This window comes from Cornus florida, unplaced genomic scaffold, assembly GCF_030987335.1.
Source record: "Cornus florida cultivar Cherokee Brave unplaced genomic scaffold, ASM3098733v1 CherokeeBrave_3.0.0_Hap2_Chr11, whole genome shotgun sequence".
Lineage (NCBI taxonomy): Eukaryota > Viridiplantae > Streptophyta > Magnoliopsida > Cornales > Cornaceae > Cornus > Cornus florida.
In genome coordinates, this window is record NW_026775581.1 from 74533794 (window position 1) to 74549506 (window position 15713).

General features: G+C 33.8%; 2 protein-coding genes across 3 annotated transcripts in view; both read right to left on the reverse strand.

Moving 5' to 3' along the window:
* LOC132286545 (UPF0481 protein At3g47200-like) overlaps nt 1-15713 on the reverse strand; it is a 28311-nt gene that overhangs the window by 796 nt on the left and 11802 nt on the right. Inside the window, exons 3-4 of one of the 2 annotated variants that reach the window (XM_059788894.1) lie at nt 12904-14286; nt 11989-12448 (exon numbers count right to left, since the gene is read on the reverse strand). In XM_059788894.1, coding sequence (XP_059644877.1) covers nt 12916-14286 — 1371 coding nt within the window. In that variant the 3' untranslated portion in view covers nt 11989-12448; nt 12904-12915. Of the gene's footprint in view, nt 1-11988; nt 12449-12903; nt 14287-15713 lie in introns of those variants that run through there. The other variant, XM_059788895.1, reaches the window with a different exon arrangement.
* On the reverse strand, nt 578-10161 carry LOC132281307 (uncharacterized). Its single transcript, XM_059783022.1, has 2 exons — nt 9681-10161; nt 578-903 (listed from the first exon to the last, which is right to left on the reverse strand). Exons 1-2 carry the CDS (start codon nt 10159-10161, stop codon nt 578-580), a joined length of 807 nt encoding a protein of 268 aa, XP_059639005.1.

Genomic DNA, 15713 nt, shown 5'->3' on the forward strand with positions numbered 1-15713 from the left:
TGGTTTTCTTTATTTTTTATTTTTTGCTTTAAATTTTAAATGTGTAGGCCAAATAGTGTATTTGGCCGTTAAGGCACTGTTTCTACAGTACCAAACCTTAACGGCTATAGTTTTAAAAAAAAAAATTTAAAAATTCAAATTTTACCTTTTTTTTTGTTTTTTTCCTTAAAATTTGTTTTTTTTTTTAAAAAAAATTTTGCTTTAAATTTTAAATGTGTAGGCCAAATAGTGTAGTTGGCCGTTAAGGCACTGTTTATAGTGCCTTAACGGCTATAATTTAAATAAAAAAAAAGTTAAAAAATTCAAAATTTTTAACTTTATTCAAAAAAAAAAAAATTAAATTAAAATACTTATTTTCTTATTCCAATCTTAAAAAACTATTACATAATAAAAATAATAGTACACGAAATGTCATAACATCTTAATATAAAACAAAATGCAACATAAATTAAACATCTTCATTAGCATAGCGGTTCTACAAATTTTTCATCAAATCATTCATCAACCGCGTATTTGTCTCTCTGTTACGAATCTGAAGTTGGCGAGAGGATATGTGTACCGCTAAAACCGATGGGCATCAACTTAAAGTGGGAATCGGGATTGTATCCTCCGGTGGCAGAGTCCATCTTCCAACATTTGCGTGACGCTCATCTTCAATGATCATATTGTGAAGGATGATGCACGTTTTCATTATGAGGCGCAAGTCATCTTTCTCCCAGTAATGCACTTGTCCTTGCGTTATTGCCCACTTGATCTGCAATACTCCAAAAGTCCATTCCACATCTTTCCTTGCTGCCTCTTGTCGCTGAGCAAATAATTTTTCTTTTGTAGTGGTTGGATGCGGGATGGTCTGCATTAAAGTTGCCCACTTAGGGTATATACCATCAGACAGGTAATACCATTCTATAATGATGTCCATTCACTACATAATTAACCAGAGGTAATTGGCCATTGATGTGATACCCCTCGGATCCGAGACACGAGTTGATCAGGCCCAGACCCAAACCCGAAGAAATATCAAACAATCAATATGTAACCGAACACAGAAGACAAAGTGAAATAAGAAATAAAAATAATAAACTGAAGGAATGCTAATTTAAAATCCTCAAAATATAATTATTAAAATTCAATACTCTAAAACTCCATAAGTTTAACAACTCGGGAATCCATCCAGTGGACCCCTTATTAAAAATCCCAATAGAAACTAAAACATCAAAAACAGAATCTAAAGCTAAACATAGAAAGGATTCCTACGTAATCGGAGGAATGAATGTCTGTATCTGCACTGCACGTCCAAGCTCTAACTGTGGAATTGACGAACACCTAAAATATAAAAGAGTGGGTCAGGCCCACATGCAAGTCTTATTCTATTACAATCCATACAGTAATCCGATACGCAGATACATCCTAGAGAGCCCAACAATATCTAGAGTAGTCCATAGGTATATATAGTACACACTATAGGACGCTCGCTAGTCCAGTAGGTCTGTCTCAGCCTGAGTAGAGATACCATACAAATCGCACATAAAGTGGTCATGTGTACCTAAACCTACCAGGGAACAACACCTATATCCAGCTATCCATCATAGGCGATACACGTGCCCTAACCATGGTCCTGAGACTCAAGCTTATACCATGGCGCACCATATAATAAATATATAAAGTCCGTACTTGTGATACCCCCGGATTTCTGGATGCGGGTTGGCTAGGCCCACGCCCGATTACCCGAGGATATCAAATCAATTAGCAATAATCGAACACAGAATACAATTACGGAAACAGGAATAAATAAAAATTTGCTGAAAAGAAACTAGAATGATAAACCAAATACTGAAACCTCAGAATAAAATTAAATTAATAAAGAATTATTCTGATACAACCAAATTCTCCATTTCTAATACAACTCGGGAATCCCTCTGGTGGACCCCTAATAAAAATCATCACTGAGAAATGAACCACCGAAAAAGAATCCAATGCTAAACCATACAGGAAACGCCTACGTCGTCAGAAGAATGAGAAGACGTCTCTGCTCAGCACGAACAAGCTCTAAGACTTGGAACCGTCCGTTACCTGAAAAATAATAGTGGGTCAGGCCCACGAACAAGTTCTATCCTAACTACAATCCAAACAGAGACCCGATACGCAGATACATCCTAGACGTCTCAAACATATCTATATAGTCCGTAATAGATAAATATATATCCACATTACAGGACTCTCACTAACTATGCTGAGGGTCTCAACCTGAATAGAAGGTAACATGTAATACGCACCTGAGTGGGCATGACTGTCTAAGCCTAACAGGGTATACCTCAACCAATATAGCTAGCTACGCATCCTACTGCATATACGCACCCTAACCGTCGACTATGAGACTCAAGCTCAAATCGCGGTACCATAATTTATATATATAAATTCCCATCCAAACCAATGTAGTGCCGCTCAACTAATTCGTTGCCATGACACGACATAAAATTAGAATTTAAATGTTTTAATTAAATCCCTACTCCAATTATATATATAAGTTTCTTCCAAATACAATGTTGTGCCGGTCAATAGTTCATTGGTCAAGACACAACATATAATCAAGATTTAAACGTTTTAGTTAAAACCCTATCCATCCTAACGCAGAAATATAAACAACCATCCAGTATGTCATTCAACTGTTTTAATTGACAGGATATGAAATCATGTAGGATGTAATACCCCTAATTTTAAAAGGATAGTCTCGGTATTTATTTATTTATTTTTATTGTATTTTTTTAATTGTTTAATTGATTATTTGACTAATTGTTTATGTGTTTAATTGAATTAAGTGTTACTTGATTAATTGGCTACTTATCTATGTGTTATTTGTATTTTGTCTAGGTGTTATTTGTATTATTTGTTTAATTAGATTGTGTGCTTAAATGATGTATTTGATTAATTGTAATTAATTATAAATTAAATGATTAAATGTTTTATTTTATTTTATTTTATGGTTATGGTTAGTGGTAATGGGCTAACTAATTGGGTCCCATGAACTACTTGGATAGGTGGTTGGATGGGTATGGATAATTACCCATGGATAGTTGTATATGTATATATATAGATATATATGTATATACATATATATAAAAAGGAAAGTAATTTATTAATATTATAGTAACTTTAGTATTAATAAATAATCTGATGTATATATTTCATATATTTATATAATAAGGATATACATATATTTTATACGTAACATGTTTTAAGTTACCTTTTTAATATTATGGTAACTTTAGTATAAATAAATAATCTGATGTATATATTTTATTTATTTAATGAGGATACAGATAGATTACATACGTAACATGTTTTAAGTTACTTTTTAATATTATGGTAACTTTAGTATAAATAAATAATATGATGTATATATTTTATTTATTTAATGAGGATATAGATAGATTATATACGTAACATGTTTTAAGTTACCTTTTAATATTATGGTAACTTTAGTATTAATAAATAATCTAATGTATATAATTTATTTAATTAATAAGGATATATATAGATTATATATTTAACCTATTTTAAGTTACCTTTTTAATATTTTTATTTTTTTATTTTTCTTTATTAAGCTGACTTGGATTGGAAAAAGGAATAGGGTTATTATTTAGCCTATAAATACACAACTATAGGTTGAAAAAGGAGTGAAAATATATTACGTAATATATTCTAGAGAGAGAGAGTTAGAGAGAGAAGGAGAAAGAGGAAGGAATGAGGAGAAAACCCTTTAGAGAGAAGATCAAGGAAGAAGAAGTTTAACTTTCAATCTGAAAGTTTAAGGCAAGTTCTTCTTCTATCTCTTTCCCTTTGATTCGTGTTTCTGTACATGCCTAGGAAATTCCAGGATTTATTAAACACATAAAATTAAATAATTATGCATGTTTAATTGGGTTAGAACATAGGTTTTATGAAATTGGTTCATATCTGTTCTTGCGTTATGAATTGATAATATGCATGATTTGATTTGATTTCTTATGTGAATTTTTACATGTTTAAATTATGTATTTTTTTCATATCTGTGGAATGATGGAACGTAGAAACATGCCTAGGATTCCTGAACATTAAATAGGGACTAGGTTTGGGTTTTAATAAATTTAAATAGACTCAATCATAATGATGCTTGCTATTTGAATGTTTTAAACAAACGAATGGATTTAATCTTTTAAAATATTTTAGCAATTGAGATTAAATGTGTAGGATGAATTGGATATAGAGAATCCTTATTTAACAGTATAATAAAATATCGTCATGTATAAGATTCAGTTTGTGTATGACATATGATATAGGAAGTTTAAAGAAATAATAAGTCATTCATATTATGTGATAACTTGATATCATATTTATCATAGTTATTTATGGAATGTTTGATGTATTTCCTTAATTGTTACATCAATTGTTGGATTGTGTGGTTTAATGCACCGGTATGGGACGGTGGCATTCTAGGGATCGATTAACTTATCAGTTAAGTCCTACCTATTTTATATAAGGGAATGGATTAACAAAAATGTTAAGTCCTACTTATATTTAAGTCAGGTCAGCTGAACAAGTTGAATGACTTATGGAGGATTAATTTATTATATAAGGGAATGGATTAACTAAAATGTTAAGTCCTACTTATATTCAAGTCAGGTCAGCTGAACAAGTTGAATGACTTATGGAGGATTAATTTATACTGGATAGGATGGTTACTAGATTTTATATATATAAGTATGGTGCCATGATATGAGCTTGAGTCTCAGGATCAATGGTTAGGGCGCGTATATCGCCAGGGATGTGTAGCTAGATATAGTGTAGTTGTGTACCCTGGTAGGTCTAGGTACTCATGCTCACTATATGTGCGTTTTGTATGTTGCCTACTGTTCAGGTTGAGACAACCCTATAGTCTAGTGAGGTTCCTTTAGTGTGTATACATATATATATACGGATTACTAGTTACTGTTGGATTGACTAGGATGTATACGTGTATCGGATCTCTGCTTGGACTGTAGTAGAGTAGAACTTGTTTGTAGGCCTGACCCACCATTATTTTTCAGGTGCTCGTCACGAGTAGAGGTTGTTCGTGCTGAGCGGGGATCAGTCTACTTCATTCTTCTGATGCTACATAGGAGTTCCTTTATAATTCAGTTTCCTGTTTTAGATTACTGTCATTTGTTTAGTTTGGATTTTCTAGGGGTCCACACAGTATGGATTCCCGAGTTGTATTTTGGAGGATCAGTTGTATCAGAAGAGTTTATTAATTAATGGAAATATATTATGAGGTTCATTATTAGATTATCATTTTAGTTTCTTGTCAGCATTTTATTTATTCTTCTTTATTCTTTTGTACTCTGTGTTCGTTTATTATCAATTTGTTTTGATATCCTCGGGTATTCGGGCGTGGGCCTGGCCAACCCGCATTTGAAAATCTGGGGGTATTACAATTTAACTATTTTAGTTAATCCATTCCGTATGTATGAATGGGTTGGAATTAGTGTTTTGATCTAATCCGTCCCTCCGTATGTCACCGTCCCATACCGGTACATACCATGCATATGATCCGTAAATGATGTAACATTTTATATAGTACATCAAACACATCCATATAATCCAAATAGATAATAAACAGAATTTAAATAGTTCATCATTTATAATCCAGAATCCATCCATGTAACTAACAAAACAAGATTTAATAATTCATCAAGTTCATTATCCAGCATCCATCCAAGTAATTGAAAAAAATATACATAATTAATTCTTCAATTAATTCCAGGCCAACCTCCAGTTAGGTTAACGAAACCTAAATACTAATTCAGCAATTTAAGTCCAAACCCTAATCCCAATAATTGTTGTGTAGTGCTTAATATTACAGCAGTTACAATCCCAAGCTTAATTCCATGTATCGCAGTACAGAATTAATATTTTCAACAATTAACATCTAAGGTATGCATAGATCAAACATGATATATAAATGACCCCGCATGCAACCAAAATAAGATTTGTGATAATCCGTTAAATTGCTAAAATTAAATTAGGCCATTAAACCCCTTCCATCCATTAACAGCCGGCACCGCTGTATACTTTCCTATGATTAAATCCAAGAGTACCAAATCATTAATTTATTTAATGTGGCTCTAGTATAGCCTAATATCATGCTTAGAGTCCATGTTACAATCCGTTTTTAAAACAAGATTTAGCAATTTAGTCTTTCCTATCCGTTAGCAGTGTACTAATTTACTTATTTTTACACGGTTTATTCTATTTGCCCTATGGACCAAATTATACAATTAGAAGGATTAAAATCCATTAAAAGTACTTTTAGAATCTTCATTCCAGTCCCTGAAACCATGTAAAATTCCAAACAACGCCCAAACAGTGTCCATACAGTGCCCCAAACACGTCCAAACACCACACAACCAAAGGAGCCTGCTCTAAAATCTTGGAGCAGGCTCAAAACACTTTAGAGCCGGCTCCTTTATCCCTTGGAGCTGCCTCTATGAAGGGGGGAGCCGGCTCCAACTTCCTGGAGCCGGCTCTCTCCTCCTTTGAGCCTACTGTTCCGCTTCCTGCTTCGTTTTGAATCATCTGCTTCATCTCCGGCCTCCTCCTACCCTTCTGTTCTTCTTTAAGACAATTTTAACAGTCTAATATTTATACAAAGACGTCCCAGTACTTAGTTTACAACAGTAAGTACCACAACAATGATTAAAATAAAAACAGTTTCATGCTATAAAACTAACAACGGAAAACAGAGGTGCAAGGAAAACTTCAGACATATTGTAAACATATACAGATGATTAATTTGGCATATAATAGGCATGCAAAAGCTCAATTAATATTTAATTAACATCCTAGAGACCATCTAAGAGTGCACAGAACACAGGCCAAGGGGAAAGAGACAGAATAGAACTTGCCTTAACCGTCTCTGAATTTTCCAATGAAATCTCCGACGACCGTTCCACCTCTGTTGCTCTTGGTTTTACTCACAAGCCAACCTCTGCTCCTCCTCCTCCTTGGTTCAGCCCTAGCCTAAGGCAAAACCCTAGACTTTCTCCCTTTATCTCTCTCTGTAATTCTCCCTGTAACTCTCTGTTACTCTCTCTGTTTTTCTCTCTATCAACACTGTACGTATATAAGGTTCTCAACCCTTTTTGAAGACATACTACAGTATATATATAGGCACTAATCAAAACCCTAAGCCTAATCTTAATCCACCATAGAAAACCTAATTGAGGCCCAGTTTAGTCGGCGTGAGATAATAAGAGACTAAACCCTATTTTTTCATTACAACTAGGAATATTCCATTAATCCAATTAATTCCATTCAAAAACCAATAAAACATTTACACGACTAAAAACTATTTAATTTAATTAAAGAAAATAAAAATACAAAGAAATAATCAAACAAGTCAATTAAATAACAATTTATCAATTAAATCAATTAAAAATACAAGTAAAGAAAATAATCTATTTAAATCCACAAAATAAAACAAACACTTAATTTAAAATAAAATCAAACACATAAACAATTTGACACATAAGCACCTTGCCACAAAATCAAAAGAAAATTGCACATAGAACAAAATTTAAACTCCAATCTTATCCTTTTGAAAACTAGGGTTATTACAGTACTTCTCCTAATACAAAATACCATCCATCTGTGTAGTGGTCTAATATATGTATAATCATCCGTCCTAAAACCACATTAAGTCATTCAACTATTTTGTCGACATGACACAAATAGGTGATGGACTTAACCGATATTGTTAATCTGTATCTTAATCCAAATTAGGTAAGACTTAGTGTTTGAACTAGTTCATACCTAGTATATCACCGTCCCCATACAGGTACATACAATTCTCCAGTTAACAAAGTTAACAAAACAGTAATAGATATTTATCAACCATACTCCAGAATTAGCATAAATATAGTCTAACATGTATATGACAAATTATGCATCCAATATAAGATTTAGAAATCATATTCCAGTCTTTCAAATTTACAAAGTAAGACTACACATTTAACACCTCCAAACAATACCATAACTAATGCATTTAAACAGTAGATTTAAACATCAATTAATTCCATCCAAGCATATTTATTTTTCCAGATAAATAACTATATACTTATAACACAGCTGAGACATGATTAACAATTTTAAATTATGTGACAGAAATCAAATTGCTTTAGAAAAACAGTAAGCAGTTTCAATGTATAATCCAACTTCCCACATATAGGTTTATTGTTTAACCTTATATTACTTCCTGCGTCAACATATTAACATCCACATGATTCCCAAGAGTATTTACAAGTCTATAACAGGTAATAATCTTCATTCATAGCAACTGGAAGCATTTAGAAACAACCCCAACTGTCCAAACCAAACCCAGAACACGAAAAACCAAAGAAAAAAGGGTTGAGCCGCCTCCTAAAACAAAGGAGCCCGCTCTCCCCTTGGTGGAGCCACCTCTACCTTATGTGGAGCCGGCTCTACCCCTTGTAAAGCCTGCTCTACAAGCCCTAGAGTCGGCTCCCTCTTTTGGTGAGCCGGTTCTCCTCCTTTGAGAGCCGTATCCCCTAACCTGTTCGTCTTTTTCGCCTCAGGCAAAATTCAGAGCCACTGTACAATTTTTATAACTTATTTTAGGATTCAATTGATGTCCTAGAATTAATTATAGGCATGCATCCAATCCCAAATATACCAAAGTTAAGCAAGATTAAAACTAATGCAAACAGATTTATGCAATGATTTAAAATTTGTTTCAAACATGCTTACAAGATTAATATTAACTTCAATTTAATCTGTTTTAATACTTGATTAATCCCTGGAGTCTAACTAGGCATGCACAGAACACGAATTAAAGGGAAGGAATAGAATAGTGACTTGCCTTGAGTTTCAGTTTTGAAACTCTAAACCACCGTCTCTGAAGCTTCCGTCCACGTTCGAGACTCCTGTTCTACAACTCCGATGCTCTTGGTTCAACCCAGAAGCACTCCATCCAGTTATCCTTGAACCTCTCTAGAAATCTCTCAAAGTTCTCTCCGTCTCACCGTAGTGAATATGGTTTTGTGTGTTACCCTAAACCAACGTATAATACTGTATTTATAGATTTTAGCACAACCCTAATTCTAATACAAAACCAACCCTAAGTCGGCTAAATCCCTCGTATGATTAATTAAAACTCAAATAAAACCCTACATCTAATATACATAGCAACCAAAACACGGACAACAGTTAATTTAAAAAATAATTTATTTATATAGTCACATAAGCAGATACTTAAACCAGTCACAAATTAATTAAACAAAATGCCAGTTAAATAAAATAAAATAAAACAAATAAATAAAACACACAATTCAATGAAAAATAAACAATTAAACAAATAATTTAGTAAAAACGCACTTAAATAAATAAATTAAATGTCATGACTGTCCTTTTAAAATTAGGGGTATTACAATTGACGATACCGTTGAATACCGAGGAATGATCCAACACATTTATATTATTGTCTGAACCCGGCATTCCGGAGAATGCATACTAGATCCATAAATCTTGTGAGGCAACTGCTTCCAATATAAGAGTTTTCTTACCAGATCGTCCCTTATGTGTGCCTTGCCACTCCACTGGGCAATTCTTCTACTCCTAGTGTATACAGTCGATAGAGCCAAGCAAACCTAGAAATCCTCTCTGCTCCTCTTCTTCAAGCAGCCGTGCTATGTCAGCTTCGTTGGGTGGGCGCATATACTCCTCTGCATACACAGCAACAATAGCATTACAAAATGCCTTCAAGCATTTAATGGCAGTGCTCTCGCCGATTTTAATATACTCATCATAGTGATCGGCTGCACAACCATATGCGAGTATACGAATAGCAATTGTCATCTTCTGTATAGAAGACAACCCCAGACGACCAGTCGCATCCTTTTTTTGGACAAAGTAGTCATCATAAGCTTTGACATCATTAAGGATACGAAGAAAAAGTTCTCTTCGCATCCTGAATCGCCTGTGAAAGTACTCCGGTGGATATGTGCAATTGTCGTTGAAGTAGTCTTTCATTAACTGATAGTGGCTTCCCTCTCGGTCACGATGAATGTATCGCTTCTTTTTACGGACTGGAAATACTTGCTCAACTATTTCTGGCCTCACTGAATTCATAATCTCATAGAATTCGTCTTGATCTTGTTGAATCAACACCCCAAAAGGATCATCTTCCGAAGAGGATGACGAGGAAGATGAAGAATTAGAGTAAGCTAAATGAAAAGCTTATGATGATGAAACCATTCGAATTTCAAAATTGAAAAAGATAGATGATGATATTTTGCTACAATGGAGAGATATGAATATAGTGATGATTTTTAGATGAGCAAATGAGTTTCATTATATAAGATAAAAAATATAACCGTTACAAATATAGCCATTAAAAATATAGCCGTTACAAATATAGTAGTTTAGGAAAAGTTAAAATAATAATAATAAAAATAAAAATAAAAATAAAAATTGAATTTTTTATTATTATTATTTTAGATCGAAAATTCGGAGAGCCTGATGGAATGCATGTTTCTTAAGCGCGAAAACTGCTGACATGGCTCTTAGAATTGTTTATGTGGCTCTTGAAAAAGCTAATATGGCGTTTTTAGAGAGCCAAAATCCGGAGAGGTTGGTGCAGATAGCCTAAGTTGCATTAATGAAATATGTGTGTGTGTGTATATATATATATAAATGGGTGTACATATATAAAAAAAAAAAAGAAAAAAAAGGAGCAAAGTCCAAAAACCCAAGAAAACACCATTGACCAACTTGGATGACCCAAAACAACCAAACAAGGATAAAGAGAGCTCAAAGTCATGGCCCAAAAAATAAGATGAGGTAACTGCCATTATGTTTGGAACCACATGGGCTTTAAATTAATGGGGTTCTCAGTGAATTTTGTGTGGAAGGAGTTTAGGGCTATTTGGTTCATGATGAATGTTTAGTAGGTATGCAACTTGGGTAACCCGATCTCAATCCGAGCCCATTTTTTTGAGGGCTTAGGCAATTATTTTTACAATTATAGTTGGGTCTGTGTTGAAAAATCTTAACCCGAATTTAATTAGAGTCGGACTTGGGTTGAGGTGTTTGCAACCCAAGCCAACTAGAACCCAAACCCAAATTCTAATATTAATTTCATATATATTTTTATTTTAAATACATTATATATAATATTTAAACTATGATTACCTTTTTCTTTACAACTTCCTTGGTTAAATTTGAACTTATTGTATGTTAGCATTTAGGAGAATTAATTTTATAAGAATTTGTTTATAATTTATTAAAAATGTACAAAAAGTATTTTAAACATTTTTTTGTTTAAGAGTAATTTAATATAAAACTAATTCAAAATCATATTAAATTTTTGGTCTGAAGATTAACCATATGTGTAACTCGAATTAACCAGAAATCAAAGTCCAAGTTACAAATCCGAATTTATAAGTAGAAAGATGGGTTGGGCTCGGGTTGAGCAGTTAAAGTTGAATATAGGGTTATGATTGGACTTGGGTTTAACATTTCATATGATGAGTTGGATTCAAATTATACATCAAACTCGCTCAACCCACCCGAGTTGCAACCGTCTAATAATTGAAATGGGACTAAGCACTTTAATAAATAGAGTGAGAATTTAATTTCAACTATGTGAATTTATTATTCTCTCACTCAATTCCCATTTTTCTTGCACAAATTTGAAGCCATAACAATAATTGTTCACTTTCTTACCCGATCCTCATTTCTCTCTCACAGAAATAGCTGGGGCTAAAAAATCACGATCTGAAATGATTAGGGCTAAAAAATCATGGTCTCAAGCACTTAAGACTGAGTTGATTAGGGCTAAATCTGTAACCATAACGACCATGGATAGAGCTGGGGACGAAGTTTTTCCATTCAATTAAGCATTTGGTTCAAAGCATCATGTTCTTAGCAGACGCAAGAGCAACTTAATTCCCAAAGAGTAATATATTAAGATGGGCCCATGCACTTAACACATAGACTCCGTAAATGCCTGGACCAAAATAGCCTCTGCCTACTTTTCATCCCCACTGTGCACAATTTCAGTTCATTTGTCTTCCACTGTGAAAGAACTAATGCTTCCAAGAAAACAAATGAAAAAATTCTCAAAGAAAGAAACTAAAATCTCATATATGAAATGGTATTAAAAAAAAAAAAAAAAAGCATAGTAAATTGTAAGCTTCTTATTATCTGATTGAATAAAAAAACAGAACAACACTAAAAAAAAAGTAATTGAACAAGATTGTATCATTAAAATAGACAAATCCCCCATTGTGCGCGAAGGGGTAGAGACCAAAGAGAAAACCAACCAATTATTGCTTGATATCAAAAGAGAGTAAACTGCTAAGGAAACTGGTGGAAGCTGGAAACATAATCTTGCTGCTGCAATGTATTTTTTTCCCTGTAAGGTAATAAGAATTAAGTTGCATTATATATATATATATATATAGGTGCGTGTACGCACAAAAAAAAAAAAAAAAAAAAAAAGGAGCAAAGTCCAAAAACCCAAGAAAACACCATTGACCAACTTGGATGACCCAAAACAAGGATAAAGAGAGCTAAAGTCCTGTCCCAAAAATAAGGTGAGGTAAGTGCCATTATGTTTGGAGCCACATGGGCTTTAAATTGAAGGGGTTCTCAGTGAATTTTGTGTGGAAGGAGTTGAGGGCTAAATAGAGTTATGTTAAAAATTAATGGTCCAAATTTTTTGAAAAACGTAAATTGATTATAAGTATGATGTATACAGAACTCCAATTGAAACTCTCCATACATTTAGACTCTAGAGTACCTAGTAGTTTTAAGTAAATTAACCACACCAATGAATGTTTAATAGAAATAACATTAAAAAAAAATCACCTGTTGAACTAATCAAAACAGAGGAATGAGGGTTGCCGCAGTCTGTATTAGAGTGAGTAAAAGGAGCACAACAGCTGCAACGGTAGAAATACCTGCCCATGGGTTGTTGAAATAGTTGCGCCTTAACTTCGCCATGGCTTCATTCCAAGGTTTTTCACAATGGTGGTTCACATTTTTGCATACATTTGAGTAATAGAAATTTGGTGGAATTACTACTCCATCACCCAGTTTATTAAACATAAGAGCCACCTCCTTATCATCACCCAACATGTTCTCTATAATTCCGCAGAGACGAAGCGCATTCGCATCGTTTCCCGTATGGATAAGAAAATCCATAATGGATATATAATCTGTGAAATATTTGTGGTCGTCAAGAGAGGAATGCTGCTCGTAGGCAACAATGTTACGCAAGAATGTCTCTGTTACATCATTCACCTTAAATTTAGGAATTTTCATGCGACCGTTCTCGAAGCGTATATCAAAAATGCCAACATCATCACTTTCATTTACTTCGAAGCTAATACCAGCCTCTTGAAGCTCTGTCACACAAGACATTCCCACACAATATTTATCCTTTCTAGACGAGGGAAGATAAAGCCTATGCACCAAGTCAAGAAAGTGCTTGCTTTCACCAGCAGCAGATGTTTTCTCAATTAGTTCCTTGGTTTTGGTTTCGGAATATTGTTTGGGTAACATCATACTGACGGGAAACAAAGCTGCCATCTTGATGAGGGTCACAGGTCTGTAACGAGCTCGGATAAGGTCAAACAATTCAGAGAGAACGAAGAGGGGAATCTGGTTCTCAAGCAACATGAGGTCTCGGCCGATTTGTAATTTCATCCAAGTTGATCTGAGAATAGGGTCATCCTCTTGTAAATGAGATTTGCAAAGAAACTCGATAACAAAGCAAGCATCAAGGAGTAACATTTCCACAAATTTCTTTCTGTCGAGACATATGGGGTCTGCGTAACAGACTTGAGCCTTATCCGCCAATTTCTCCATTCGCAGGAGGTAAGGCTCCACATTGATGGTGCCAATATCAATATTGTCATTGATGCGTTGAAGATAGGAACGCAAATAACGCAACTTATGTTCTTTCATTGCACTAAAGTTGGGGTTTTCATGGTGGTAAGGACCTATGGATACCAGTGTGGGCGTGTACGCTTTTTCATTGACGCTGCGTAGTCCCTGGTGCACTTTGAATATACAAGCAGCAGGTTCAGGGAGTGGTGGCCGCAATTCACGAATCCGGATCTGTATACATTCCGCTGTTTCCTTAATTTCACTTGAAACACTAGAAGATTTTGAAAGATTTCTACTCGAATCAAATTTATGATCCGTCAAATCTGGATCAACTTCATTATAATCCATCACTCTCGTACCCTGTATCACCAACAAATTATAATTCATATATGAGTCTTGCAAACACCAGGAAAATGCATGTAAACAAACTATTTTCACACACGTCTGTGTATATATTTTGGATGCAAATCAGGGGAACAAAATATGCCAGAACCAAGTGAGATTCTTTTTAATTTACATACGGAGTATTATTTTTCTTTTAAATTGAAGCCAGAGCCAACACTTTCAGTTGTTCACAATTCTTAAAGTTGTATACACATCATCAAGATGGAAACTTAATCATTGACTGGTGTGGTGTGATAGCCCAGTTGGTAGGGTGTTGGTGTTTGTGGTCCAATGACCCAGATTTAAGTCCCCATCCCATATATATCAGTTGTTTTAACTTTCAAAAAAAAGTTCAATCATTGGCCAAATAAAAAATGATTTCAAGTTACTAGAATAATTTTTTTTTCCCCCTAAAACTGAATTTTTCGTATTGACTGTTTGCGGCGACATCAAATTTTGTCACCAAAGGACAAAATTAGTTCCAACGAATTAATAACTTTATCATCAAAGTTGAAATATTTACAGATGAAAGTTCCATTGCAAACACTTTCCATATTTGCAACAAATGTATACTTTTTTTTTTCTTTTTGCTTGAAAGTAATAAAAGTAGACTTCATCATATAAACAAATGTTTTGTGACAGCTAGAAAAGCTCTCCCGAAATAATTTACTCACTCCATCTCAAAAAATTTATCCATCTTTCTATTTTGAAATATCTCAAAATACATATTTCATTCCAAAAATAGATGTACTATTTTTTTATTATATTCTAAAATATATCTTTGACATTAACTTTTTTTTTTTTCTTTTTCGGTAGGTTCTGTTTGACATTAACTTGATTAAACAAAGTGCACTATTTTTTTTTTTTTCAAAGGTAAGAAGGGTTAGATGTTATATTAGGAGATGTAGAGGGTGGAAGTCTCCCACTCCAATTTTCATGAGAGACACTAATTCACTAGGTTATCGAGGAAATTGCAAAAGTGCACTAATTATAATCGAACAAAAATAAAAAAATACATAATCTCATCCATTTAAAAAAAAAATCTCATCCATTCCTTCTCATCTCCCTTCCATTTAACTTTTTGCTTTCCTACCAAAAGGAATATAAGGCATAATAACGACACGAATTGATGTAACTACAACACCCTTGTGTTTTTAGCCACGAACTTTTTGTCATGGGTAAAAGTTGTGACAGAAAGGAAGTAATTTTTGTCTAAGTTTGGGCTTCTTTAGCTCTTGTTGAGCCTCTTTCGGCTTCTTGTTTCTTTCTACTACTATAAATGTTCTCTTCCTTTCATGATCAGGGCCCTCTTTGGGCCCAATTGTAACCTATATTTTATCTATATATTTGCTTCAACGTTTGAAAAAAAAAGCAAGTTTTTGCCTTTATCGGTAAAAAAGAAA